Source organism: Lucilia cuprina, chromosome 6, assembly GCF_022045245.1.
Source record: "Lucilia cuprina isolate Lc7/37 chromosome 6, ASM2204524v1, whole genome shotgun sequence".
NCBI lineage: Eukaryota > Metazoa > Arthropoda > Insecta > Diptera > Calliphoridae > Lucilia > Lucilia cuprina.
Genome location: NC_060954.1, coordinates 42,398,229 through 42,424,991, shown reverse-complemented (window position 1 = coordinate 42,424,991; position 26,763 = coordinate 42,398,229). Strand labels below are relative to the sequence as shown.

Sequence of the window (26,763 nt, the reverse complement as noted above, 5' to 3'; positions counted from 1 at the left end):
ATATTAAAAAAGTAACAAAAATCTGAAATTACTATTCAATTAAGATTTGTTTTTATTAATTTTCATTTTATATAAAATATGAAATGTATTATGCGTTTCTATGTCTGTCTTTTTTTTATACATGTTAGTATAGTTTTGGGATTGTTAAATACTAAGACTTAAACTAAATATGGATAGTCCATAATATGTATAACTTAAAGCTAAAAAAAAGTTATCTATATACATTATTACTATATTAGTTATAGTGTAATATTGCTGCAGCAAAGGTAAATAATAAAATAAAAAACCTAAAAAAACTACAGTTATTATAAGCACGAAGAAAACTATAATCATTCATGGCAGTTGATAAGATTCTCTCTCCTTATTTGCTTAGCAAAATAACACTACAATTATAAATTTGATTTGAATTTAAAACAACAGCAATAGTGAAAACCACAAGGGCTAGTCATCTTTTAAAGATTGTTGACTAGTGGAACCATTGCCAATTTCCTCTAATACTCCTTCTTCCTCCTCTTCCTCTTCATCATCTTCTTCTTCGTCAATTTCTTCATCAGCTGCTGTTCCTGTTGTGTTCAATACAGTTTCCTGTTGTGCTTGTTGCTGCTGCTGTTTCTGCTGCTGTTGTTGTTGTTGTTCAAATTGTATTATACATGATGTTTTATCCGTTGTTATCACCGTATCTCAGTATTTATTGTGTTGAGCCAGCAACTGCATATCTGTGAGATATTTTATTATATGAACTTTTGCTTCGGCTTTCTGTCGTACGCCCAGCGTATTCAACATATCGGTAACGACCATACCAAAAGACTGATCTTCTGCACTGACACCCTGATTGATGCTATTTTGAAAGATCTTTATAGAACTTAACATATCATGATGTTGCTGCTGTTGTTGTTGCAGTTGTGTTTGCTGCTGTTGCTGTTGTTGTTGCTGCTGCTGTTGTTCATCATCACCGATGCGTTCACGTTTCATAGCCGGCTCATAATAGTAGGTCTTCTGTTCCTTAACAGCATTATTAGCAGCAGCCAATTGTGCAGCGTCACTAGTTAGAACAATGGCTAGAATATAAATTAATAAAATAAGTAAAAAGTAAAAAAAAAAATATTTTTTAAGTTATTTTTATTATTCCTTATTCTGGAGCAATATTTCATTTAATCATCACCCCATAACTCACCATGCTGATGTCCTGCCAGAGCCTGTGTTGTTATGGTAGCACTGCCATTGAAAGGTGTGGTAAACAAATCGACCACCTGTTGCTGTGCTGTCTGCTGGTGTTGATGTGTTGTTTGCTGCGGAGCTTCTACTTGTGCTGTCACCGTATTTGTGGTAGTGGCTGCTGGTATACCGGCTGCTGTCACTTTGCCCAATAATGATTCGCGGTATTGTCGTATAGATTCCATTAGAAAGGACATTTGCTTGAAGTAACGCCATCTCGAATCCTGGCTAATCTTCAACTCACGGGCAAATTTATCACGCAAACTTTTCCACCGTTTTGTGCACTTTTGTTCTGAAATAGAAATGGAAAAGGAGGATTAGTTTTAAATCAATAGATCAAGGAAAGTTTTGCCTAGCGGTCAATAACTGATAGTTTTTGTATAAAATAGCTGCCAGTTGCTGACGGATTTTCTGTATAATAACATCGATCATCAACTGACCGGTTTGTCCCTGAAATATAGGTCAAAAATTATTTTCTTATTTTCTTATTTATCTAGAGTACCTGTTGTGATTAAGGCCAATCTTTAGGTGAAATATTATGGATTAAATTAATCTTCGAAAGTTGTTTTTGAATACTCAGGGCGGGATTTTCAGATAAAGATAATCTACTTAATATAATCTTTGTTTAAACCTAGATTAATAAATTTTTTGTGTTTTTCAGTAAACAGAAACGTTGCTTATTATCTTAGTTTAACTGAGTGTTTTTGGTCAATTAAACTTAAGTTATAAGTGAGAAAACACAATTAACAAAAACAATAAAACAATGATTTCGGAAAAACAAAAACTTTATATTTTAAGTAAATTGCAATTTTTAGATTTGTTTTGTTTTATTTAATATTGTTTCAAAAGTTTTTTCTAACAGTTTTCCTAAATTTTTCATTTTACAAAAGTATTATTTGCAAAAATCAGCTGTTCATTGTTTATGTTTTTGGAGTCAAAAGTTGGCAATACTAACAAAGTTAACTGATCTTAAGTACATAATTGAAAAACACAATTATCGTTTAAATTCCGCCTAAATTTGTTCCGACTTTAATCTAACAGCAAATTAAGCCTAGTTTAACGGAGTAGTAAGAAACTCGCCCTTAAAAGACAAAATAAAGTTTAAAACTAATTTATCTAATAAGACAAAACGGCAACACTGATGGAAAAAAGGGAAAAACATAATTGCATCAATAAAGGGAACGCAATAGTTTTTTTCATTGTGTATGAGTGCGTGTGTGATCAAACAGTGGAAGAGAGAAAAAGAGAAAACAGCACGTGTAACACGAAAACAGCAAATAAAACAGAAAAATAAAAAACTAATACGACAACGTCGTTTAAATCGAATAAAAAAGTACAGCTGCGTAAAATGAACGTTGATGGGAACGGCGACAAATTACACACATGTAGATAAAACGATTATACAAATGTACGTAATTACATACATGCATACATACATACACGTGATTAAAGCTACAAAAACTTTATGTATATAAATAATTTGGTCAAATTGAGGTGATTTTTTTGAGCATTAAAAATGGTGTGAAAATTAAAAATTTTTGTATTGATTATCATAATAAACGTAAGCGCCGTAATTTTGTCACTAAATATTGGGCCTAGTAGTATATAAAAAGTAATCCTCTAATGCAGCAACAATTGATAAACAACAGCACAGTAACGTAGCGATACTTTCTTGACGGGATAAGTAGCAACGACTTCTTTTTAGTAATTGTTGTTGTGGTATAAGTATCTGTATGAATATACGCCGTTGGTAGCAGAACTGTCAAACCTCTGCTGTCACAAGTGGCAGCATTTAGTTTTTTATGAGACTCTCTCAAGGACTCGTAATAAAAAATTGAATTGCGAACTTTTTTATGTTTAAATTTTGAAAGACCCAGTAGTGTCTTTGCGAGCTAAAGACAGAATTGTGTAAAATTGTATAAAGAATGCTAATAAGAACATGCTGCAGGTTCTGAAATTGCATTCTTTTCTGTAAGACACTACAATTTAACTTAGTAATATGTCCTTTATTCCGTTACTTGTTCAAACTACTGAGATAAATAGATGATATTACTAGTGACAATAATATATACATATTAATTCGAGAACGAGAAACTCCGTTCCGCGAGAGAGATGAATGATGCTTCATTCTTTTTCTCCCTCACGTGAAATCAAAAGTTTCCTAGTGTGGACCAGTTCAAAGTATGCGCAAAGAAACTTTTGTTTTAGAAACTATGTGTTAATTACATTGATTTGTTTTTTTTACGAATGAGAAAAATAAGACCTGGTTCACACTGGGAAACTTTTGTTGAGAAACTTTTGATTTTGTGTGTGGGAGAAAGAGATGGTTGATATTTCTTTCTCTTTTTCTCACACACAAAAATCAAAAGTTTCCCAAAAAAAGTTTCCTAGTGTGAACCAGGTCTAACAAAACAAGTTTCACGAGAGAGATACATGATATTTCCTTCTCTACAAAATCAAATGTTTTCTAGTGTGGATCGGCACTAACATGTAGTTTCTGAACAATAGACTTTAAGAAAACTTCAGAAGAGAATTAACAAAAAGTCTATCAACAAAAGTTTCCTAGTGTGGTGGACCAGGTCTAAGCAAGAGCTGAGAGAGTCGTCACATTTTAGTCTGGAAGAGATTGTTGTTGTAGCAGCGACACGTGTAAAGTCGGTGTGGCTGGGTTGACAATCCTTGGTCGTTGTTCGTCGAACACCGAGTCGTTCCGGTGCGAAGAACCGATTGTCGTGTGAACGAATCTTAAAAGGATTAATTATCATGCTTTGGACTGATTTCTGAATGTCTCATTGTAATCTATAGTGACCGCTCTATTGATCATATAGTGTGGACCAGGTCAAAGTATGCACAGAGAAACTATTGTTTAATAAAATATGTGTTAATTACATTGATTTGTTTTTGTACGAATGAAAAGAATAAAAAAACAAGTTTCAGGGTACTTTAAACTCCGTACCACGAGATACATGATATTCCCTTCTCTCCGAAATCAAATGTTTTCTAGTGTGGACCGGCACTAACATGTAGTTTTTGAAATAAAGACTTTAAGAAAACTTCAAAAGAAAATTAAGAAAAAGTTTATCAACAAAAGTTTCCTAGTGTGGTGGACCAGGTCTAATCAAGAGCTGAGATAGTCGTCACTTTTTAGTCCGGAAGTAATATAAAAAGGTTGTTGTTGTTGTAGCAGCGACACGTGTAAAGTCGGTGTGACTGGGTTGACAAGCCTTGGTCGTTGTTCGTCGAACACCGAGTCGTTCCGATGCGAAGAAACGATTGTCGCGGGAACGAATTTAAAAAGTTTTAATTATCATGCTTTGGACTGCTTTCTGAATGTCATTGTCTCATTGTAATCTATAGTGACCGCTCTATTGATCATATACATTTGGTAAGAGTGACTGCAGGGTCACGAAAGTGAAATTGTAATAAAATATTTAATTTCACTTTCGTTATTTTAATAAATTTTAATATTGTTAATAAAGTCGACTTTGTAGTATTAAAGTCCCCCCTTAACAAAAATACATTGATAAGCATCTGTCTCACAAACACACATGCGTCAATAAAAAGTCGATTTAAAAATGTGTGTAACAAATGTACAAATAATAAATGAGAGCATATATTTTAGAGAGAAAGAGAGAGGGAGAGAGACAAATAGAGAAAGAAACAAAACAGAAAACACGAATACGACAACGTCGTTCGCATTGAAAAAAGTACAGCTGCGACAACAAAGTACAATGAATATGATGTATAAAAACAACAATAAAAATAAACGGGCAGCACGATGAGTAGTTGACTACAATACAGCAAAAGCATACAAACTAAAGTAGGTTGTTGGTTGGTTCGTTGGCAACGACAGCACAATAACGTAGCTTAATTCTTTTTCTTTTTTTTTTTGATTCTGTTTTAAATTCTCTGACGGGACAGATGACGACTGCTTTTTTTTTAGTTCTTGTTCGATTTTTTCGTATTTTATTTGTATACATGTACAGATACACGTACATGTACGTACATTTGCAGATACTTCTCTCTGCCTTCACATTTTAAACTAGTTGAAGCTTAATGCTAGGTAGAGGTCTAACAAGGCAGCGTTGCAGTTACTTGTTTTTTTTTAAGGGAACACAGATGTTCGAGCTAGATTTTTATAGAAATCTTTGTACTATTGGAATTATTCATTTTTTGTTTGGTGTGCAGTGCTTTTAACAAATAGCGGACTAGGTTATAGTTTTTTTGTTTCGCTTTTTGTATTCACAAAATGTTATATTTGTTGTTGTATTTAATATAGTGTGTATGTAAATGTAATTTAGTTAAGATTGAAATACAATTGTCTTGAAGAGTGTCATAAGTTAAAATTTAAGTTTTTTTTGATACTTCTCTATAGTATTTGATGTTAAAAATTGTACCTTTATCGCACCTCTCAATGGGTTAATGGCGACGGTCATATCATTTATTAATCAAGTTATAAGAGACTATTTATTAATCGATTTTTATAAATAAATATCAAAACTTTGCAAACTTATAACTCTCCAATCAAAGTAAAATTTGAAAAAAGTAGAAAAATCTTAAAAAATACCAAGTTCAAAGCCATATATTTCATTTAACTATTCTAGTATTTTTGAATTATGACAATTTTTAAGTAAATGAGTAGTAATGGATTGTGTGTGTGTATTATTATTGTTGGCCTTAAATTGTATGAATTAAATGTATTGTTGTTGTTTGTTAGTTATCATCTTTCTCAATTTTTGTTTTAATTTCTATAAAATTTATATTCGGTCTTCGTTGTTGTCGTCGTAATAAAACGATTCACTATTTACATTTATGTATACAGAAAAATTAATAACAACAAAACAAGTACAAATATAACAAGTGTTGTCAATAAAACAAATACAAAATGACATATCTTTCATATACAAATATGTAAATAAACCTAAGGTATATAAAAAACGCTACATTGACAATAAAATCATTATGTATGTTATGAAAAACATAAACCCTTTAACCCCCTTTCTTTCCACACACTTTTGTAAGAGAAAGTATCTTCCTAAATACTAACAAGTTATAATGAAAATTTCAACTTACCAGGCACTCCTAAAGAATCAGCAATTTGTTTCCAGGTTTGAGCTTTTCTAACAAAATGTTTATAATTAAAATGTGAGCGATCATAAATGACGGGATTCATCTTGACCGCCTCTATGAGATTCAAATCAAATTGCTGTTCTATAGCTGGATCCATTTTATCCATTGTGTTATTTTGCTGTTAAAAAAGTTTGAAAAACTTTCTGATAAGAAATTGATGCTTTCGTTTTTTTATTTTTTGTTTGTTTTGGTTGTTGTCGACGACGCAACTTGAGCGCCTAAAATATTAACCAGTGAAATAATTTTTATGCTAACGTCGTTGAAAATTTGTTTTTATTTTCAAAACAGAGAAAACAAAAAATTAGATGGTGGCACCGCTACTGCACAGTAAACAACACTTCTTGGTGTTTATTTTTTGTATTTTTTTTGTTCAAAGAAATCCAATTGCAAAAAATCTCTTGGTTTTGTTTTCTGTTTTTCTATAATATTTTTGTTTCAAGTAGAGTAAACTTCATCTACACTGAACTGAAAAACCGTTTTGGTACGTAAAGACGTAAACGCCGACGTGGATGCGAAGTAACTGAATAATGTTGTATAGAGAAGAAATTGAACAGGCTGTTAAATTTGTGTAGCTTTGCCGTTCGGCTACAGTTGACGTCTCGTATACATACACAAACTCAAAAGGCAATACGAAAACGCACTCTCCAATTTAATTAACACACATACACAACGACAATTACGCTCTCATTTTATCTAACCTTCTCTTTCTAATACAAAAGATGTAAAATTGAAAATATCAGGGGTGGTCTGAAGCATGGGCACATTAAGGGAATCAACTAACCCTTATAATGTTTCGATGCTCTAGATGTGGTTGTCATGTGTTTCACATATGAGATAAAATTTTATTTTTAATTATGTATCAAGCGTTATAATATTTAGACCATGTAAACAAACAATTCGTTGCAAATATGTAGGTAGAACCTGTTTAAATGATCCAGCTTGCCTTTAGCTTCTTTAACGGGTGGTGGTACTACAAAATGTGCGCTATCCTAATGTTTTTCATACATGCTTTTAGAAATAGTACTTAAAATAAAAATATGTAGTATTTTAAGGATTTAAAGTCCTAAATTAATTATACCCTGCACCACTTTAGTGGGCAGGGATATATTATGTTTGTGCTGATGTTTGTAACGCACCATAATATTGGTCCTATACCCACCTTAAAGTCGATTTAACTATATCCATCCGTCTGCCCATTCCTCTATGTAAACCTTGTAAACAAAATACAGGTCGCAATTTTGAAAATAATTAAATGAAATTTGGTACATGGTCTTTTATTGTCCAGGGACGAAGCCTATTGAAAATGGGTCCATTATTTCACCTAGCCCCCATATAACTGAACTTTCGAATAGGACTTCTAAACCTTGTAATCAAAATACAGTCGCAATTTCAGAGTTAATTCAATGAAATTTGGTACATGATCTTCTATGATAATGTAGACGAAGCCTATTGAAAATGAACTTCTATGATAATGTAGACGAAGCCTATTGAAAATGGTTTACATCCATTATTTCACCTAGCCCTCATACAACTGAACCCACCGAATAGGACTTTTAAGTTCATAACTATGTTTATGTCTTTACTAGCCTAGATGACCCTCATGAACTCTATAATTATAGAGCCTAATTTGACTCTAGCCCCTATAAAAAGCCCTCTTCAAAATTTGACTTAAATGTCCACAGTTTTATTTAACAATAAATGGCTAAAGTATATCTCAGACAAGGTACAATTCAACTTTTATGCTTTGTTATGAAAACTAAATCACATTTTATTCATATACAGGTGTAGGGTATTATGTGGTCGGCCTCGCCCGACTTCTTACTTGTTTTCCACTGGACTAGACTTAAATTTGGACCAGACACACTATAGACTAAGAGTTTTGTGAAATAAATTATATGATATAGACTAAATTATAGACTAGAAGGTTTGCAAATTAATATATACTAGACTATAGATTTAACTATAGATTAGACTATATGTAGATCATTTTAGGTTTTAAAGTATTAAATTAATTTTCCCCTAAACTAGACTATTGAATAGACTTTAAAGTATACTATAGACTTGAAGATAGACTGGTCTAGGTTGAATATTTATGAAATGTTTTAAAATTAGAAAAAGTGTCAAAAAGATCGCAGGATCACTGCAGTGATTTTCTGTATCGAAAATATCTAATTTTCCATGTCTGATATGAAGGGTTCTATAAATCGAAATCGATTATGTTATCCTAAAAATGTTGAAAAGTTGACTGCCAAACGCATGAGCTGGATCCACGGCTAAATAATATTAAATCCGATAATTCCCGAAAGCATGTTAAGAATAATAGAACTATTATTATAGATTTGGATTTCGAAGTCTTCAGAATATTCATTTTTAAATGTCGGAGAAGTAGAACAAAATTAAATAGTCAATCATTATTACAATTTTAAATTCAGCAAAATTGTTTGTCGTATAATGTATAAAATTATTACATTATACGCTAGCAATGTTTGATAACTTTACTTACAAAGCTGTTAAAATATCTTGCTAACATTCATGAGTGAATGCTCACATATGAAAGAAGAAAACATATTTGTTTATACTAAAAAAAAATTGGCGTAAAATTTTTTAAACAGTTATTTTGCAAAAAAATATTAATTTTTTTTAGAAATGGCGACTGAGGACAAAACTACAACATTAACAGAAGCACAAAAGGTGCGTATAGAACGTAATCGTGCTAAGGCTTTGGCTTTGAAACAAGCCAAATTAGTTAGTCATCCTTATGCTCTGGCCAAGAAGTAAGTAGCTCTAGTGCAAAGTGGTCGGTGGTTAAAATAATCAATAAGTTAATATTTAACAGGGATACTAATGCTGGAGAAGGTACCACTTCCATAATTAAAGTACAAGGTACTAAATATATAGACAGTGGTGGCGGTTTTCTTATAGAACAACCTGTACAGGCTTCACAAAATGCAAATAGTGGCGATCCAGCCGCTGGGGACAATGGACCAAATGTGGTACATGATACTATTGCTATACCAGTACAATATGAGGAATGCCTAGAATGCGGCGATGCTTTTGTAGATTCATTTCTATTCGATAATTTCCAACATGCCGTCTGTGATAAATGTCGAGACGCTGATGGTGAACATTCATTAATTACACGCACCGAAGCCAAGGCAGAATATTTATTAAAGGATTGTGATTTTGATAAACGTGATCCTCCTTTGCGTTATATTAGTCGCAAAAATCCCCATAACATACGTTGGGGCGAAATGAAACTCTATTTACATTTACAGGTACAAAAACGTGCCATGGAAGTTTGGGGCAGCGAGGAAGAGTTAATGCGTCAACATGAAAATCGTGTTGAAAAGAGGGAAGTGGGTAAAATACGTAAATACAATAAGGAAATGAAACAATTGCGTATGGAGGTGCGTAGTAGTTTGTATACAAAGGAAACGAAAGCATCTCATGTCCATCAGTATGGCGAGGATACCTACAATGAGGATGATGATACCTATACACATACTTGTACAACTTGTTCGTTTACGGAAACCTATGAGAAAATGTAAAACAAAAATGTGAAACTGTGTTTTTTTTTTAAGATTTTCTTTAAGTATTTAATAAATTTAAATTTTTCTGTGAAATTGTAAGTTTTTCATTAAAAGAAGAGTATAGATACAAATATCAGCTCAAACGCATAGTATAATTACTTTTTATTAGAAGAAAATGTTCATATTTTAGAAATATTTCGAAGTGTATAGGTTATTCTATATTATAGTATAAGGCCTAGTCAATGTCGCGTGTTCTAGTCTGGTAGATCGGGGGTACTGGCTTCGATTCCTACTTGAGGCACTGGTAAAGGAGCGCACAACAGACCCGATAGAGGCCTATGTGTATTTCTTCGGATTTAATGTAAATATGTAGATCCTCCTGTCAAACTAATTAACTTAGTCAATACTCTAGTCTATCGTCTAGTCAACACTGTAATCTGTACCCTAGCGAAAGGCACAAAAATATGCAAACAGGAAATATGATTATAAGAAAAGTTCTAGCCAAGAAGAGGGTTAATATATGAAAAATTTCAAAGTACTGCTGAAAATGTAGCCGGCATGGAATCAATTTTTCAAACGCCGTTGAAATGTTTAGTGTCAGTTATCGCCGCCGTCATTAATATTTATTGGCGCTGGCATCTGTTGTTGTAGTATTTTTTTCTTTTAAAGATTTGTCATCCATTAGCAAATGCAAGTTTTTTAGTATTAAAAGTAGGAAATTTGCGTAAATTTTGTCAATACTTATATGGAAAAAGTTTAAAAACATATAAATTATTATCTAATCTAATTGTTGTACACAAAAAAACCTAAAGAAACCCCCAAAAAAACATTCTGTAAAGGAAATTGCACTTAACACACTGCCAAGGCTGCTCTCCGCTGGGTATAAAACAACACAGCAATCGAAACGAATCAACCGACCACAAAAAATCTAAAAAAAAACACAGCTTTCACAAAACAAAAACCGTGAAGAAGTATGGATCAAACACAAATCAGTGATACGGAAAAAGTGCGCATTGTATCCGATTTTATATTACATGCACCACCGGGTGAATTCAATGAAGTTTTCAATGATGTTCGTGAGTTATTGAAGAATGATGCACTGTTAAAAGAAGGTGCCAGCCACGCCTTTGCCCAATATAATAAAGATCAATTGACACCGGTACGCATAGAGGGTAGTGAACACAATGCTGTGATCTCGGAATTCAATGATTTGGGTAAGTCAGTGTTAAGGGAACTTTATATTTAAGTTATCAAAAATAAAATGGAAGAAGAAAAAAATCATATAAGGCAAAGTGTATGCAAAGTATATGTTTGTATGTGTGTGTGTATTTGTGGGGTAATGTTGTTATTATGAATGTGTGTAATGTTGGTAATTTGAAAAAAATGGGGGGAGGAAAGAGTTGGAGTTGTTATTGTTGTTTTTATATATAAACAAAAGTCATGAGTCAAATGTATACAAATCCCCCGTTAAGTATAATATTTCTTTTTTTTATCAAAAAAGTGTAAAAAATTCGCAAAATAATCAAACCATAGTTATTGTTATTTAACGCCGTAATATTTATTTTAATTATGTGTAATTTATTTTTTAGGTGGCGGCCGTTTTTACGATCCTCGCACTAAACAATCATTTAAGTATGATCACCTCCGTAAAGAGGCTAGTGATTATCAGGATGCCGATACTGATGCATCCGCCGAACCTTGGAGAGCTGCCTTAGATATTGAAACATTAGCCTATACCGCCAGTCATTATAGGCATGGTGTAAGTAACTTTTTTTAAACTTTTGTAAACAGTTTGTTTAAAACAAACAAACGAAAAGTTTATTTTAAATAAAAATTGTAATTTGTTACCTAAACATTCAAAAATGAGGGAATTAGCACTTGCAAATAACAAAAACTAACAAATATTTAACCCGGAGTGAAGATTATTAAATGATATCCTAATTTTGCATTTAGGTTTGTTCCGTTTTTGGTAAAACTCAAAGTGGTCAAATAACATTAACGATTTGTATTGAAGACCATCAATTTCAACCGAAAAACTACTGGAATGGTAGATGGCGTTCACAATGGCATGTTACATTTCAAGTCGGTGCAGGCACTGCTGAACTGAAAGGCAATCTGAAAGTGCAAGTATGTATTAATAAGATTTCTTTATTTTAGATATTAAATAACATTATTTACTGTTTTAATTTGTTTAAGGTTCATTACTACGAAGATGGCAATGTACAATTAGTTTCATCAAAGGAATGCCGTGAATCGGTAGTGGTTACCAATGAACAGCAAATGGCTAAAGAGATAATACGCCTTATAGAGGAGGCTGAAAATGAATATCAATTGGCTATTTCGGAAAATTATCAAACGATGTCCGATACCACCTTCAAAGCCATGAGACGTCAATTGCCTATAACAAGAACTAAAATTGATTGGACCAAAATTGTTTCGTATAGTATTGGTAAAGAACTGAAAACACAATAAGGACAACAAATAGCGGAAGCTGAATCGCAGCCGCATTCTATATTATTAACAACAACAACAACAGCAACAACAATAACAACTGAAACATTAACATCCACATTAAATGATACAATAACAAAAACATCATTTATAAAGAGGCCGACTAGTCTCCCTCTTGGAAAGTAAAAAATTTAAAATTAAACAGCAAACAAAAACACAATACAATAAACAGCAGGTTAAACCCTTATTAGGAAAAACACTATTGCTAAAAAAAAAAAAACAAAAACAAATTAACTAAATTAACAACGATATTATCATTGTTTTATTGTTCCTCTCTTGTTACAACCACCAATGAACCAAAATAATTCAAAGAACCACAAAACAACCACAAAAATGAAAAATCATATAAATATAAAAAGCAAAAAGGGAACTTTATCATTTTATATGAATGATGTTATATCGTTTTAAAATTGTTCAAATACATAAAAAACAAATACTGTCTGTCTGTCGCTTTCAGTATATTACATTTCTTTTGCTTTTTTTACTTTCTGCCGGTACAACAATTAAACAATAGCAAGGAAATAACTTATTTAAAGAAAACACACACAAACAAACTTTTGGTTTTCGTTTAATTTTTTTCTATTTTTTTAATAATAATAATAAAATTAAGTAATGTAAATGATAAATGTTTTTTAAGAAAAAAAAAAGATCAGTATGAAAGCATTTTTTATTATTATTTCAACTTTATTAGTTTATAACAATTTATCAATATTATTATGATTAGAATTAATAAGATTTATATAACTAAAAAATGTTTTTTTTATCATTTTTCTTCTTTCTATTTTATATACAAATATTTAAATTATCAATTTTTTTTAAATTTCTTTTTGTAATTGTGTGCGTACGAATTCATCTAAATTTTGTTTTAATGAAAAAAAAATGTTAAAATCTAACTTAATACTAATAAAAAAAAGAAACACAAGTTTTTAAAACTTAAAAACCTCTCTCCTCTTAAGAAAAAAAAAAAAACACAAGAAAACTCCCTCCTCTTCCTCTTGTCGTAAAGAACACCTTCTCTTGTCGAAACGAAAAGAAAAAATTGTCTTAAAGTAATTTAAATTAATTAAACATGCAAATAATATTAAAAAAATTTAACAATTTGAAAATAATTATAAATAAAGAAAAACGTTTACAATAAACAAACGAAAAATAATGTTATAAAAAAAAGTAAAAATGGTTTATGTTTATTAAAAATTTACCAGAAAGGGAAATTTTCTCTCGAATGGAGGGGAGCACAGTATTGAAATGAAACTAGCTGTTGTTAGGGGTTGCCATAGAATCAAGTCATTGGGCCCTATTCTGCATTTCAAGTTGAATCGAAATTTTCTCCGTTTGGCAACTTTGGTATTCTGCATTTCGATTCGATTCTCCGCCACATAGACTTGGTTCACACTAGGGTTCTATAGTTGAAACGAAAAGTCGATTTTTCGACTTTTTCATTTAGTTAAAAGTCGACCTTTCGACTTTTTGCATTTTATGAAAAGTCGATTTTTCAACTTTTCGACTTATTTCATTTAAATAAAAGTCGACTTTTAGACTTTTCGACTATAAGTATTTTATAAATAGTCGACTTTTCGATTTTTTCGACTTTATGACTATTTTCGACTTCTTTCTACTTTTTTCCGACTATTTTTTGACTTTTTTTTCGAGTTTTTTGGCTTTTTTTCACTTTTTTAAATTTTTTTACTTGTTTCTACAATTTTCGATTTTCCGACTTTTTCCTTTTTTTCGACTTTTCGACTTTTTTCGAATTATCGACTTTTTTCGACTTTCAGACTTTTCGGCTTTTTTCGACTTTTATTCACAAAGTCGACTTTTCGACATTTTTCACAGACCATAGTCGAGTTATCGACTTTTTTGGAACAAAATAGTCGACTTCGACTTTTTTCGACAAAAAGTCGATTGTTCGATTATTCGAAAGTCGATTTATAGAACCCTAGTTCACACTGGGAAACTTTTGATTTTGTGTGTGAGAGAAAGAGATGGTTGATATTTCTTTCTCTTTCTCTCACACACAAAAATCAAAAGTTTTCCAAAAAAAGTTTTCTAGTTTAAACCAGGTCATAAACAACAACATACAAAAACGTAATAACGATCGAAATGCAGAGTACACGCAACCGTAAATCATTGAAACGAAATGGAATTGCTTCTTCTTTTTCTTACTATTCAGTTTTTTGTTGGAATATCTTTTTTCGATCATTGCGTAACTGAATGCGTAAACGTAATCGAAATGCAGAATAGGGGTTCTTTCATTTAAACATTTTAAAAGAAATCTTGTTTCTATTGGAATCCAAAGTTAAAGCTTTGATATTCGACAAAGAATTGTTTATTCTACAATTCAAAATCTCTTATTTTGGGAGATTTTTTTTTATAAAATTTATTTTCTAAGCTGATTTCGGTTACATTTTCGTCAAGTTTTTAATGGTTTACATGGTTTTGAATCTATTAATTTTGAAGTCACTGAAATACGAAAATTTTCAATTTTTAAATAATTTTCAATCATTTTTTTTAACATTGTTGTTGTCTTCACCAACAACATATAATTACATCAAATAACTTGAATAAAACAATAAAAAAAAAAACGTAAAAATACTTAATAAAACTACTCATCAGCTTTATTTGTTAAAGATTCCGTCTGATTATTATTCGTCTTAATTAAATAACGTTTATCCGGTTGAGATTTTAATTCCAATTGTAAGGAATCTATTAGCCAACCGTTTTCTTCATTTCGTGTAGCTGAAAAGAAGATTTTACCACGTTCTTTAGAACCCTTAACGGACACCTCAAAATGAGCATTTTGGCCATCACAACTATTTTGTGGATCACCAATATCAAAGCCCATATCTTTAATAGGTTCGCCCAATAAACTAATAGCTCCTAAAAACAAAACACACACGTTAATTTATATTGCAAGAAAAATTAAGTTATTTTCTTCAACAAACCTCTATGTTGTCTTAAAGTTTGAAAAGCTGCACGAAAATAGTCTGTGTTACGTATACGTTCCTCAATTTTCCAACGCATATACATGACACTGGATATGCCCGCTACACCTAAATAAATAGCCACTTTGGCCAAAGTCTTGTTGGAGGGAAAATGCATTTTTTCTTTATAAATTTAATTAATATTTTCTTTTTGGAAGTTACTTCACCGGCATTTATTTACATTTTTTTCTAACCTCCTTCATAAAAAAAAACATTACACAGATGTTTGCTGTTATTTTTGTTGTTGCTACAGACTGTCAAAACAAAACATCATTACCAGCTGTTCGAGTCTCGAATTATATGACAATTGAAAATTGAGGTTAAATTGACAAAAAGGAAATTGTTTTTATAACTGCAAGAAATAGTTGTATGTTCCAGGAAGATTAGTTAATAATTTTTTAAGTTTTCTAAAATAAATTATTAAAAAATGAGTTTAATAAATACTTTAAATATGTCGCTGCGTTTGGCAAGTCAAAGATGTGTGCAACCCTCCCTGATTGTGCGTTGTTTTGCCGCTGGTAAGTTTTGTCTTTGGCTATGAATTTTGTTTGGTAGTAATTTGGTTTCCTTTACTTTAAGCTCCCACACCTAAAAAGCTCAAGAAATTGGGTAAATTGGGCCCTATAATGGAGAAGAAAGAAATTCCAGTCGAAACAGATGCCAATAAATTGGTCAATTATGTTTGCGGTAGTAATATATTGAAAACTGGTGAAGATATTAAGGTAAGAATGGAAAATTTGAGCAATTCCTCCAAAATGTAATTTGTATGATTTGGGGTAGTACAATTTTAAGCCCATCCAGTGCACTTTCCGTTGAAACCTGCTTTTAAAACCCATTGTTTATACTAGTCCCTTATAGGTATTTGTCACTGAGGTAAAGTTCCCTCAGTGACAAAGGTATTTGGGATCCTTAAAAAGTCTCAGAAGTGTAATAAGATTACTGCGAGACCTCACTTTGATATAAGAAAATCATAAAGGAAATTATATTTTAATTGTATATTTTCTTATTTTTCAGCTTAAACCCGATTCTGAATATCCCGATTGGTTGTGGACATTAAATGTAGATCGTATTGTACCGCTCGAAGAAATGGATCAAAATACTAAACAATACTGGAGACGTTTAAGAAAAATGGCTCTCAGACGCAACAATCAATTGGCTAAACTAAAGAAATTTTAAGTAAAATACAACTAATAGAAATATTTTATTAATAAAATGTTGAATAAATATAATTTGTTAAACGAAATAGTATGAATAACTTTGTATGATTGTGATGCAGCGTAGTGAAGAATAAGTTTTGAGTTTTTCAAGTGACATACTGTAAAATTTTTCAACCGGGAACTATATAGATTGCAAATTATAAAAGAACTTTTTAGGTACATACATATGTACATAGTATATTTTCTCTGGATGTAAACAAAACAATTTCTTCCCTATATTTGATAAACTTCAGTAGGAAATATGATTTGTTCGTGTACAAACAAAATGTTTTTAAAATCGCTAATTATTTTTGCAATGTTCCAAATAAGAGTACAAGGTACAGAAATGGAAAATAAAAGTAAGTCCAAATTTATAAACCTTTCCATATTAAAAATATTTACATAATTATTTACTTACTTACTAACTTACTTATTTACTTACTAACTTACTTACTTATTTAATTACTTAATTACTTACTTACTTACATATTTATGTACTTACTTACTTACTCACTTACTTACTTACTTACTTACATACTTATTTACTTATTTACTTATTTACTTACATACATACATACATACATACATACATACATACATACATACATACATACATACATACATACATACATACATACATACATACATACATACATACATACTTACTATTTTCAAATTTCAATAATTTTTCCAGAAAAAGTTGTCTGTTATCATGGCAGCTGGTCGAGTAATCGTAAATCTTTGGGTAAATTTGATATTGCAATAAATATGAATCCTCATCTTTGCACTCATCTTATTTACGCCTTCTATGGAATTGAAACTTCTGGTGATCTAAGAATTCGAGATCCACAACTTGATTTGGAAGTGAAAAATGGACAAGGAAATATACGAAAATTTAATGATCTAAAACTAAAAAATTCCTCTTTAAAAACATTACTTTCGGTTGGTGGATGGAATGAGGGTTCTACCAATTTCTCCATAGTTGCAGCGGATCCACTTAAGAGAATGCGGTTTCTGCATTCGGTAATAGATTTTTTGCAAAGACATAATTTTAATGGTTTAGACATAGATTGGGAATATCCGAATCAGCGTCATACATTACCGAATAATGATCGTGAAAACTTTGTGCTTTGGTTAAGGGAATTAAAAGAGGGGTGGGAATTTTTAGAAATTAATTAAATAGCTTCATAATAGTATATTTATTTTTTTCAGATTTAAACCTTATAATTTTCTTTTAACGGCTGCCGTCAAAGCGGTAGAATATGAATCAGAAAAATCTTATAATATTACGGAAATGGTTAAATATTTGGATTTCTTGAATATAATGTCATATGCTTTAAATGGTGTTTGGGGTCCGGGAGTGGGAATTAATGCTCCCCTATATGCTGGTCCCTCAGATCAAACAGAACGTGCAAAGCAGCGTAACTTTGATGCTATTGCAAAGTATTGGATAAAGAAAGGAAAGAAAATAAATCTTTATTTTTTACAGATTTTTTTTTAAATTTAAAAATATATTTTACTAACCATTTTAGGAGCTCCACGTGATAAAATCGTCATGGGCATTCCCTTCTATGGTCGTTCATTTACTTTGGAAAATTCTAATAATCATAGTGTTGGAGCAGCCCACACTGGTGTCGGTATTGCTGGTCCCTACACTCGCCAACTGGGAATACTTGCCTACAATGAGTTATGTGAAAAATTTCTTATGGAAAAATCTTTATGGCATTTGGAATGGGAATCACAGCAAATGGTACCCTATGCCTACAAGGATAAACAGTGGATTGGTTATGATAACGAAAGAAGCGTTGAATTGAAAGTAAATTATGTGAATAGAGAAAATTTAGGCGGTATTATGATATGGACTGTAGAATTGGATGATTTTCGTGGTGTTTGCAATGAAAAAACTTATCCATTGTTGAACATTATCAACGAAGGTTTATTTGGAAAGCTAACGGCAAATGTAACTTCAGCTGTAGACGAAAAGGAACTTGAATAGAAACTTTCAGTATAATTTTGAATTTTTTAAAATGTTAGACTAAACTAAAGGCTTGACTATAGACTAGACTATAGACTAGACTATAAACTAGACTATAGACTAGACTTTACACTAGACAATACACTAGACAATACACTAGACTATAGACTAGACTATAGACTAGACTATAGACTAGACTATAGACTAGACTATAGACTAGACTATAGACTAGACTATAGACTAGACTATAGACTAGACTATAGACTAGACTATAGACTAGACTATAGACTAGACTATAGACTAGACTATAGACTAGACTATAGACTAGACTATAGACTAGACTATAGACTAGACTATAGACTAGACTATAGACTAGACTATAGACTAGACAGTTTATTAACAATTTATTTAATTAACAATTTAATTAACATTCTTCATTAAATTGAAATGAAAAATTAAATTACTTAATATTACAAATATTTAATATTTTGTAAATATTTACAAATAAAAGTAAAAGAAATAATAATAAATTGCAATGATAAAAAACGTTATTTATCTTATCAAAAAGAAAATAAAAAACGATGACAATGCCAATCTAAGATGTGTTAATGACATTGGTCAAGTGAAATATTTCCAATATTTTTTTCTCAAGAAATACACCACACATAAGGTGTGTTTTATAAAGAAATAGATGTGATATTATTTGTCTATTATTTCTAGGTAAATAATTTTGTTTTTAAACTAAAACAAAATTAACTAAAATTGTTAAAAACAATCAATAATGCATCATTCTAGTGAAAAAAACTTTTTGCAAAAGTTTTCATTGTTGTACCCTACAGCACTGTAGGTGGACGGGTATAATGTATTCGTTCGTTTGTTTGGTTTCGATTTCTATTGTTAGTGCTTTTTGACGTCTGTGTAACCAAACTTTAATACGTTTTGTATCACCGGGAACGTTTTTGGTGAAACCAATTTTAGACATCTAGGGGATATAGGGAAAAGGTTGTAAAAGAATTAAAAGAGATTTTGGTTAAAGGGCAACGTTGGTGAAAATTAATTCGTTGGTATGTAAGTAAGTAAGTAAGGAAGGAAGTAAGTAAGGTAGTAAGTAAGTAAGTAAGTAAGTAAGTAAGTAAGTAAGTAAGTAAGTAAGTAAGTAAGTAAGTAAGTACGTCCCTTTATCAACATGTAACATTTTGACGTTTGATCCTTACTTCCAATCATCTTACATATAAAACCCATTACTATAGGGTATTACAAAGTCGGTCATGGTCGACTATAATCTCCTCTTTTATAAAATGATGTTATCTTTTTAGAATTTCTTTAGTATCTTTATTTTTTCTGATAACTTCAAGTTGAAGAAGTTTCATTTGTTTATTTTGTACGTACAACATAAGAAAACATTTAAAAGGAGTGGGGAACTACCAATTCGGACCTATAAATACAAGTATTTCCACTTAATAGATTTTAGTCGAAACCAATGTTAAGTTTGAAACGGTGTTTTTAAATCGCATAATAGATAATAGAAAATAATTAATATATTAACTAAGGATATTTGTATCCTTCAACTACGTTTCGAAAAGAAAGAAATGTTTATAAAATTCTTATTATTGACCCTGTTGGTAGCAATATGGCAGCATGATACAGTAGTGGCAAACGAAAGAAGTATGTGTTGGAAAAATTCTATTCTAACTATGTATAAGTGAAATAGTGCGAAATTTTTATTTTTAAAGAAATTAATTTGGAACAAATGGGATGTAACGAATTAACTTTGTTTAATATTTGTAACAAATATGGTTCTCAGTTTTGACATTAAAAACGGAATTCAAAATTTTTAAACGATCTTCAACTAATTCATTATGATTATAATATTTTCTAAAAGGAGATTCAAACGAACTTTAATTTATCGAGTTTTAAAATATTCTTCACAGAAAATGTTGTCTGCTATCATGGAACCTGGTCAACATATCGTCAATCAAAGGGTAAATTCGATGTTGAAAAAGACATTGATCCCTTCTTGTGTACCCATCTGATGTATGCTTTCTTTGGAATTGAGGAGAACGGTGATCTTAGGGTCATAGATCCATATTTGGATTTAGAAGATAATTATGGACGCGGAAATATAAGAAAGTTCAATGCTTTGAAATTGCGAAATCCCACCTTAAAGACAATGTTAGCCGTAGGTGGCTGGAATGAGGGATCAAAGAAATTTTCAATTGTTGCTGCAGATCCAGCAAAGAGAGCACGATTTGTGCAATCGGTTGTACAATTTATACAAAGACATGGTTTTGATGGTTTGGATTTAGATTGGGAATATCCCAATCAGCGCCATAAGTTGTCGAATAATGATCGTGAAAATTTTTTGACTTGGTTAAGAGAGTTGAAAGAAGGGTAAATAGTAGAAAATATATTCATTTATATGTAAATATATATTTCTTACTTTATTTTTATTTAGTTTGGAACCATTTGGCTATATTCTAAGTGCTGCTGTGGGTTCGGCGCAATTTTCAGCCGAACTTTCTTATAATATACCTGAAATGTCTAAATACTTGGATTTAATCAATGTTATGGCTTATGATCTGCATGGTCATTGGGATCCAGTCGTGGGCATTAATTCACCCCTTTATGCAGGACCTTTAGATACATCAGAGCGTGCCAAACAACTTAATTTCGATGCTATAGCAAAATATTGGATAAATCAGGGTAAAAAAGTTTCTCTTTTTGCATATTCTAAACAAAATTATTGTTATTTAAACTTTTAGGAGCTCCTCGTGAAAAACTCGTTATGGGAGTACCATTTTATGGACGCTCCTTTACTCTGGCGGATCCTAAAAATCATGCTGTCGGAGCACCACACATTGGTCGCGGCTTGGCTGGTCAATATTCGGTTGAACCCGGTATTATTGGTTACAACGAACTATGTGAAACATTCCAAAATCAACAATCGCTCTGGAATCAAGAGTGGGAACTTAGTCAAATGGTACCTTATGCCTATTATGGACGCCAATGGGTGGGTTATGAAAACGAAAAAAGTATTGCTCTAAAGGTGGACTATGTAAAGAAGGAAAATTTGGGCGGCATCATGATATGGTCCATAGAATCGGATGATTTTAAAGGCGTATGCGGACAAAAACGTTATCCTCTCTTAACGATCATTAATGAAATTCTACATGAATCGGTCTATTCAGATTTAGTGGGTAGAAAGCCTGAAATTTCTCCCGTACAAATGCCAATTAAAGAACATGTAAATATAATTCCTTCGATTCAAACTTTAAATAACAGCAACAACCAATGTCAAGGTAAAAACGGTTATGTACGTGATTCGAAAAATTGTGGTAAATTCTATTTTTGTGATAATGGTGAGACATATAGTTTCGATTGTCCCTCTTCATTGTATTTTGATTTGAAAAGCTTAAGTTGTAATTATTCATATTTGGTAGAGTGCCAATCGAATAATTAAATTGTAAGAGAAAAATTTCAGAAAAAAAGAATTTATTTAAAATAAAGTTTAATTTACAGAAAATATGTAAATGTGTATATTATTTCATGAACCAATTTGATATGAATATCATATGATAGATATATAGATAGATATATAGATAGATAGATAGATAGATAGAGAGAGAGATAGAGAGATAGATAAATAGATAGATAGATAGATAGATAGATAGATAGATAGATAGATAGATAGATAGATAGATAGAAATATCGATAGATAGATAGATAGATAGATAGATAGATAGATAGATAGATAGATAGATAGATAGATAGATAGATAGATAGATAGATAGATAGATAGATAGATAGATAGATAGATAGATAGATAGATAGATAGATAGATAGATAGATAGATAGGATGGAAGGAAACATCTAAAATCTATAATTTTAAAAACAACAAAAAACTCTCAATTATAGTTTGGTTTGCCTTATTTTATTTGCAATATAAACAAACATTGGATTATACTTGAGACATCTTATCTGAAATATCAATGATTGCACGAAACAAGATTTGGCCAATTGCAGGTGTTACTCACAGTATCAAAATACAAGCCACTATTACATTGGAAATCATGACGTACACCATTAACACACTGATAATAACGTGAACAATCATTGGCATTAACAAAGAAACCATCATTCGAACAATCGCCAGACTCCTCTGATTGGTTGGACGAATTCTGTTCAGATGAAGGTGGTATTTCAACTTCCTCATTACTACTATTACCAGCACCACCACTTTCACCAACATCACCTTCAGTTTGATGATTTCCCATCTTATCATTAACAGCCTTCAATAAGGGATATTTAATTCCACAATTTCCACGAAAATCATCAGTTTCAATAGACCAAATCATGACACCAGCCAAATCTAATGAATTGGCTAATTTCACTTTTAAGTCAAGACTTTGAACATTATCATAACCAATCCATTGATTAGAGTTGTATATAAAAGGTACACCGTAATCAGGGGCCCACTCAGAAGACCATTTCTTTTCCAAAGAACAAATTTCATTGTAACCCATAAAACCTGCCTGTCTGGTATAAGGGCCGGCAGTGCCAGGACCTCTAATGGGAGATCCCACACTTTTTTGCTGAGGATCGGATAACTCAAAGGAACGACCATAGAAAGCCAAACCTAAGACTAATTTTGAGGCAGGAGCTCCTAAATTAAACAAATAATTATTAGATATTAGATGTTAAATAAATTTGTATGATATTTCATTTATACCTTGTTCCAGCCAATAATTAATAGCGGATTGAACATTTCTGTCTTGTTGTCCCTTAAGAGGTGAGTTAAAACCCACCACACCATCACCGGCCGTAGCAAAATCATAAGTCATAACATTGATAAAATCAACTTGTTCTGCAATATTTCTTATATCATAGGATATAGTGGCCGTTTGTTTAGAAGCACCCACAGCTATACCCAATTCCAAATTCAATGCTTTTAAACTGTTAAATATTAAGAATTTTTTTATAAATTTTATAAAAACAAAAGTGTAATTTAAGATTCCCTATAACCTACGCTTCTTTCAATTCCTTTAGTAGTTTTACAAAATTAACTTTATCCTCTATGCTGCCACCACGTTGTGCTGGATATTCCCAATCTAAATCCAAACCATCGAAACCATGCTGTTTAATAAAATTCAAAGCCGATTTAATAAATAAACTTCTTTTGTTGACATCGGCCGCCATTTGTGAATACTTTTCTGAACCCTCATTCCAGCCACCAACGACAGCTATAACCTTTAAATTTGGATTAAGACGTTTTAAATCCATTGTTTTGGAAATAAATCCTAAAAGAAAATTTTTTTACAATTTTGAAATCATTATTGAGGTTCCATTAGAATTTGATCAATGATTGATTCTTAGTGAAGAATATTACCTTCTATAGAGTAGATTCTTTTGTAGATACTCTTCTATAAGAAAAATTTTTCATTTAAATTACAAATTTCTATAGAAAAATGACTTCTTAATACCGTTTATTGAAAAGTGTTTCTTTAGAAAGTTCTATATAGAATAGACTATTTTTTTAGATATATTTCTATATGGGAAACAGTCTTATATAGTTACCCTACTAAAGAGAAGTGTATTTGTAATATATTTCTATATGGAAAACTTTCTTATAAAACATTATCCTTCTATAGAGAATTGTCCATTTAGACACAATTTCCTAAAGAATAGTGTTATTGTTCTTTACAAAAGAGTGTCTTAAAAACATATCATTTAAAAACTTTTTTCTTTAACAAGTAAGAGTTCTATATGCGGCTGTGCCGAATCTTATATACCCTTCACCATGATGTATTAAAAAACTGTCCTTACGAATATTATTACAAGAAATCAAAAAATACCAATTGTAGCCCATTTAAATTAATAAATTAATACGGTCTCTACATGCTTAACTTCATATTTCTAGGTTCAATATTATAGAAATTTTAAAAAGTACCTTTTGAAGAACGAAAAAGTACAAAAAACTTCCCTTTTATTGGTTCCCACTTAATCCAGGCTCCACATAACGTTACTAGGTTCAATGTTATAGAAAATTCAAAAAAATACCTTTTGTAGAACGAAAAAGTACCAAAAAGTCCCATTTTATAGGTTCTTACCTAGTCAAGGACCTACATTCTAAATTTCATGTTTCTAGGTTTAATATTATAGAAAATTCAAAAAGTACCTTTTGTAGAACGAAAAAGTACCAAAAAGTCCCTCTTTATAGGTTCTTACCTAGTCAAGGTCCTACATTATAAAATCCCTTTTTATAGGTTTTCATTAACCTCAGGCCTTTAATGTTTTTAGGTCCAATATTGTAGAAAATTCAAAAAGTACCTTTTGTAAAATGAAAAAGTACCAAAAAGTCCCCTTTTATGTGTTCCCACCTAATCCGGGCGCTACTTACTTAATTTCATGTTTCTAGGTTCATTATTATAGAAAATCCAAAAAGTACCTTTTGTAGAACGAAAAAGTAACAAAAAAATTCCCTTTTAAGTTTTCGAATCTAATCCGGTCCTACATGCTAAATTTCATGTTTCTAACCAATAACAACATACTCCTTGTTTGTATCGTGACGTCATGCTCTGCATTGTTTTTATAAAAAAGTGCAATAAAAAATTTATTGCCTATTACCTATAAGGATCCAGAATATATATACTTTATGGGGTCAGAAAATTATATCATAGAAATTACAAACGGAATGACAAACTTACATATACCTTTCTCACGAAGGTGAAGAGTATAAAAAGAAGGTTTTCTATAGCAAGATGTCTTTTTGAAGTATATTCTTCATCAGACAGTTTTGTAAAGTGTTTTCTGAGATAAGTTCTTTTTTTAATTTTCTAAAGAAAAGTGTTTGTTCTCCACATTTTTCTACAGAAAATGTCTTTTTTTATATATTTATTGTTATATAAAGTGTCTTCGCTAGACAGTTTTCTATATAAAAGTGTTTCTATAGATTTTTTCCATACAAAACTTATGTATACATAAGATCTATAAGTAGATCTTTTTTATAAGTTTTTCTATAGAAAAGTGTAGCTTTTAATAATTTTTCTATTGAAAAAGTATCTTCTTAGATAATTTCAATAGAAATGTGTATTCTTTAGAAGTTTTTCTGTAGTGAAGCGTTTTCTTTCCATATTATTCTCATGAATAATCTTTAGAATCTTTCTCTATAAAAAAAAAATACAAGTTAAAAACGCAAACTCACCCAAACCACTATCTAAATCCAACCATTCATCTAAAACTTTGAATTCACCAGCTGGTGTTATACCAAAGAAGGAATAACTTAAATGAGTACATAACGACGGATCAATATTTGAAGGTTCAAATTTGCCATCACCTGGACGATAGTTTGCCCAAGTGCCATAATAACAATTTATAATTTTACCTGAAAAAGTATAGTAAATTCAAATTAAACTATAAAACTTTTTTTTCAAAAACTATATATATTACCATTAGCTACATCACCACTGATCCACAATCCCAGCAGACCAATTAATATTAATTTTAATTGATTCATATCTTAGAATTTTTCAATAATCTTTAGACTTCTTAAACGTTACTGAAAAACAACTGTGACAAAATTCTTAACTATAGCTTTTTATATAATTTTTCGAAAACATAGAACTTCTTTGGAACTAAAAATATGTCTTTAAAACGCATTGTTAATGTTTATTTATTTAATTCTTTTATTGCATTTTAAACAAAATCATAGTGCAAATATTGTGAAAAATAATAAAAAAAACAGAGTTTCTTTAATTAAATTTCTGAAAATTTGGCATATGTTTAACCAAATTTTTATATCTAAATAAGCTGCGTATAGTTGTGTTTATCTAGAAGTTAAAAATATTTAATTTAGCATTAAGAGTAAATATGAAAACAAATAGATTTTAAATAACAATAAAATTTCTAATTAAAACAATAACAAATTAATTTAAAGCAACACTATACATATTTCTAACAACAATTTCGGAACAGTTCTTTTTCAAGTTAATTCGTCAATAACTACTATTTATTATTGCAACTTGCAGTGGAATACATACAATATATACTTACATACATACATATATACATTATTATAAAATTAATGCAATCAGTTATGATTTTTAAATGGTTTGAAAGTGGTAACTTTACGTGCGAAATTGTGATTTCACGTAAGAGAGAAGTATACTTCAATATTTTTGAAAAAGATGTATCTATCTATCTATCTATCTATCTATCTATCTATCTAT

At 30.8% G+C, this 26,763-nt stretch overlaps 8 protein-coding genes across 10 annotated transcripts in view; 5 read left to right on the top strand and 3 right to left on the bottom strand.

The window, feature by feature from the left end:
- Positions 1 to 9,968, top strand: part of LOC111686918 (DNA repair protein complementing XP-A cells homolog) — a 103,014-nt gene extending 93,046 nt beyond the window's left edge. Inside the window, exons 1-3 of one of the 3 annotated variants that reach the window (XM_046954494.1) lie at positions 5,479 to 5,497; positions 8,990 to 9,119; positions 9,182 to 9,968. In XM_046954494.1, the coding sequence (XP_046810450.1) occupies positions 8,992 to 9,119; positions 9,182 to 9,893 (840 nt within the window). In that variant the 5' untranslated portion in view covers positions 5,479 to 5,497; positions 8,990 to 8,991 and the 3' untranslated portion in view covers positions 9,894 to 9,968. Of the gene's footprint in view, positions 1 to 5,478; positions 5,498 to 6,062; positions 6,142 to 8,989; positions 9,120 to 9,181 lie in introns of those variants that run through there. The other 2 variants (XM_046954493.1, XM_046954492.1) reach the window with 2 other exon arrangements.
- Positions 29 to 6,857, bottom strand: LOC111686915 (transcription factor Adf-1-like). The gene is made up of 3 exons (XM_023449302.2): positions 6,289 to 6,857; positions 1,175 to 1,507; positions 29 to 1,058 (listed from the first exon to the last, which is right to left on the bottom strand). The coding sequence occupies exons 1-3, from the start codon at positions 6,449 to 6,451 to the stop codon at positions 682 to 684; spliced, it is 873 nt and encodes a 290-aa protein (XP_023305070.1). The 5' UTR covers positions 6,452 to 6,857; the 3' UTR covers positions 29 to 681.
- Positions 9,969 to 10,503: 535 nt separating the features above from the next.
- LOC111686916 (F-actin-capping protein subunit alpha) lies at positions 10,504 to 12,852 on the top strand. Its single transcript, XM_023449303.2, has 4 exons — positions 10,504 to 11,089; positions 11,465 to 11,634; positions 11,829 to 12,002; positions 12,072 to 12,852. Exons 1-4 carry the CDS (start codon positions 10,849 to 10,851, stop codon positions 12,345 to 12,347), a joined length of 861 nt encoding a protein of 286 aa, XP_023305071.1. The 5' UTR covers positions 10,504 to 10,848; the 3' UTR covers positions 12,348 to 12,852.
- Positions 12,853 to 14,976: 2,124 nt separating this feature from the next.
- Positions 14,977 to 15,585, bottom strand: LOC111686913. The gene is made up of 2 exons (XM_023449299.2): positions 15,329 to 15,585; positions 14,977 to 15,263 (listed from the first exon to the last, which is right to left on the bottom strand). The coding sequence occupies exons 1-2, from the start codon at positions 15,483 to 15,485 to the stop codon at positions 14,989 to 14,991; spliced, it is 432 nt and encodes a 143-aa protein (XP_023305067.2). The 5' UTR covers positions 15,486 to 15,585; the 3' UTR covers positions 14,977 to 14,988.
- Positions 15,586 to 15,688: 103 nt separating this feature from the next.
- On the top strand, positions 15,689 to 16,610 carry LOC111686919 (39S ribosomal protein L54, mitochondrial). Its single transcript, XM_023449307.2, has 3 exons — positions 15,689 to 15,885; positions 15,947 to 16,089; positions 16,382 to 16,610. The coding sequence occupies exons 1-3, from the start codon at positions 15,795 to 15,797 to the stop codon at positions 16,541 to 16,543; spliced, it is 396 nt and encodes a 131-aa protein (XP_023305075.2). The 5' UTR covers positions 15,689 to 15,794; the 3' UTR covers positions 16,544 to 16,610.
- Positions 16,611 to 16,696: 86 nt separating this feature from the next.
- On the top strand, positions 16,697 to 18,689 carry LOC111686920 (acidic mammalian chitinase-like). The gene is made up of 4 exons (XM_046955370.1): positions 16,697 to 16,922; positions 17,258 to 17,717; positions 17,776 to 18,023; positions 18,096 to 18,689. Exons 1-4 carry the CDS (start codon positions 16,826 to 16,828, stop codon positions 18,557 to 18,559), a joined length of 1,269 nt encoding a protein of 422 aa, XP_046811326.1. The 5' UTR covers positions 16,697 to 16,825; the 3' UTR covers positions 18,560 to 18,689.
- A 1,311-nt stretch (positions 18,690 to 20,000) lies between these two features.
- On the top strand, positions 20,001 to 22,063 carry LOC111686911 (chitinase-3-like protein 1). The gene is made up of 4 exons (XM_023449297.2): positions 20,001 to 20,203; positions 20,470 to 20,929; positions 20,994 to 21,241; positions 21,301 to 22,063. The coding sequence occupies exons 1-4, from the start codon at positions 20,128 to 20,130 to the stop codon at positions 21,996 to 21,998; spliced, it is 1,482 nt and encodes a 493-aa protein (XP_023305065.2). The 5' UTR covers positions 20,001 to 20,127; the 3' UTR covers positions 21,999 to 22,063.
- Positions 22,064 to 22,447: 384 nt separating this feature from the next.
- LOC111686922 (acidic mammalian chitinase-like) lies at positions 22,448 to 26,157 on the bottom strand. The gene is made up of 5 exons (XM_023449309.2): positions 25,985 to 26,157; positions 25,740 to 25,919; positions 23,565 to 23,835; positions 23,268 to 23,491; positions 22,448 to 23,201 (listed from the first exon to the last, which is right to left on the bottom strand). Exons 1-5 carry the CDS (start codon positions 26,049 to 26,051, stop codon positions 22,525 to 22,527), a joined length of 1,419 nt encoding a protein of 472 aa, XP_023305077.2. The 5' UTR covers positions 26,052 to 26,157; the 3' UTR covers positions 22,448 to 22,524.
- Positions 26,158 to 26,763: the final 606 nt, after the last annotated feature.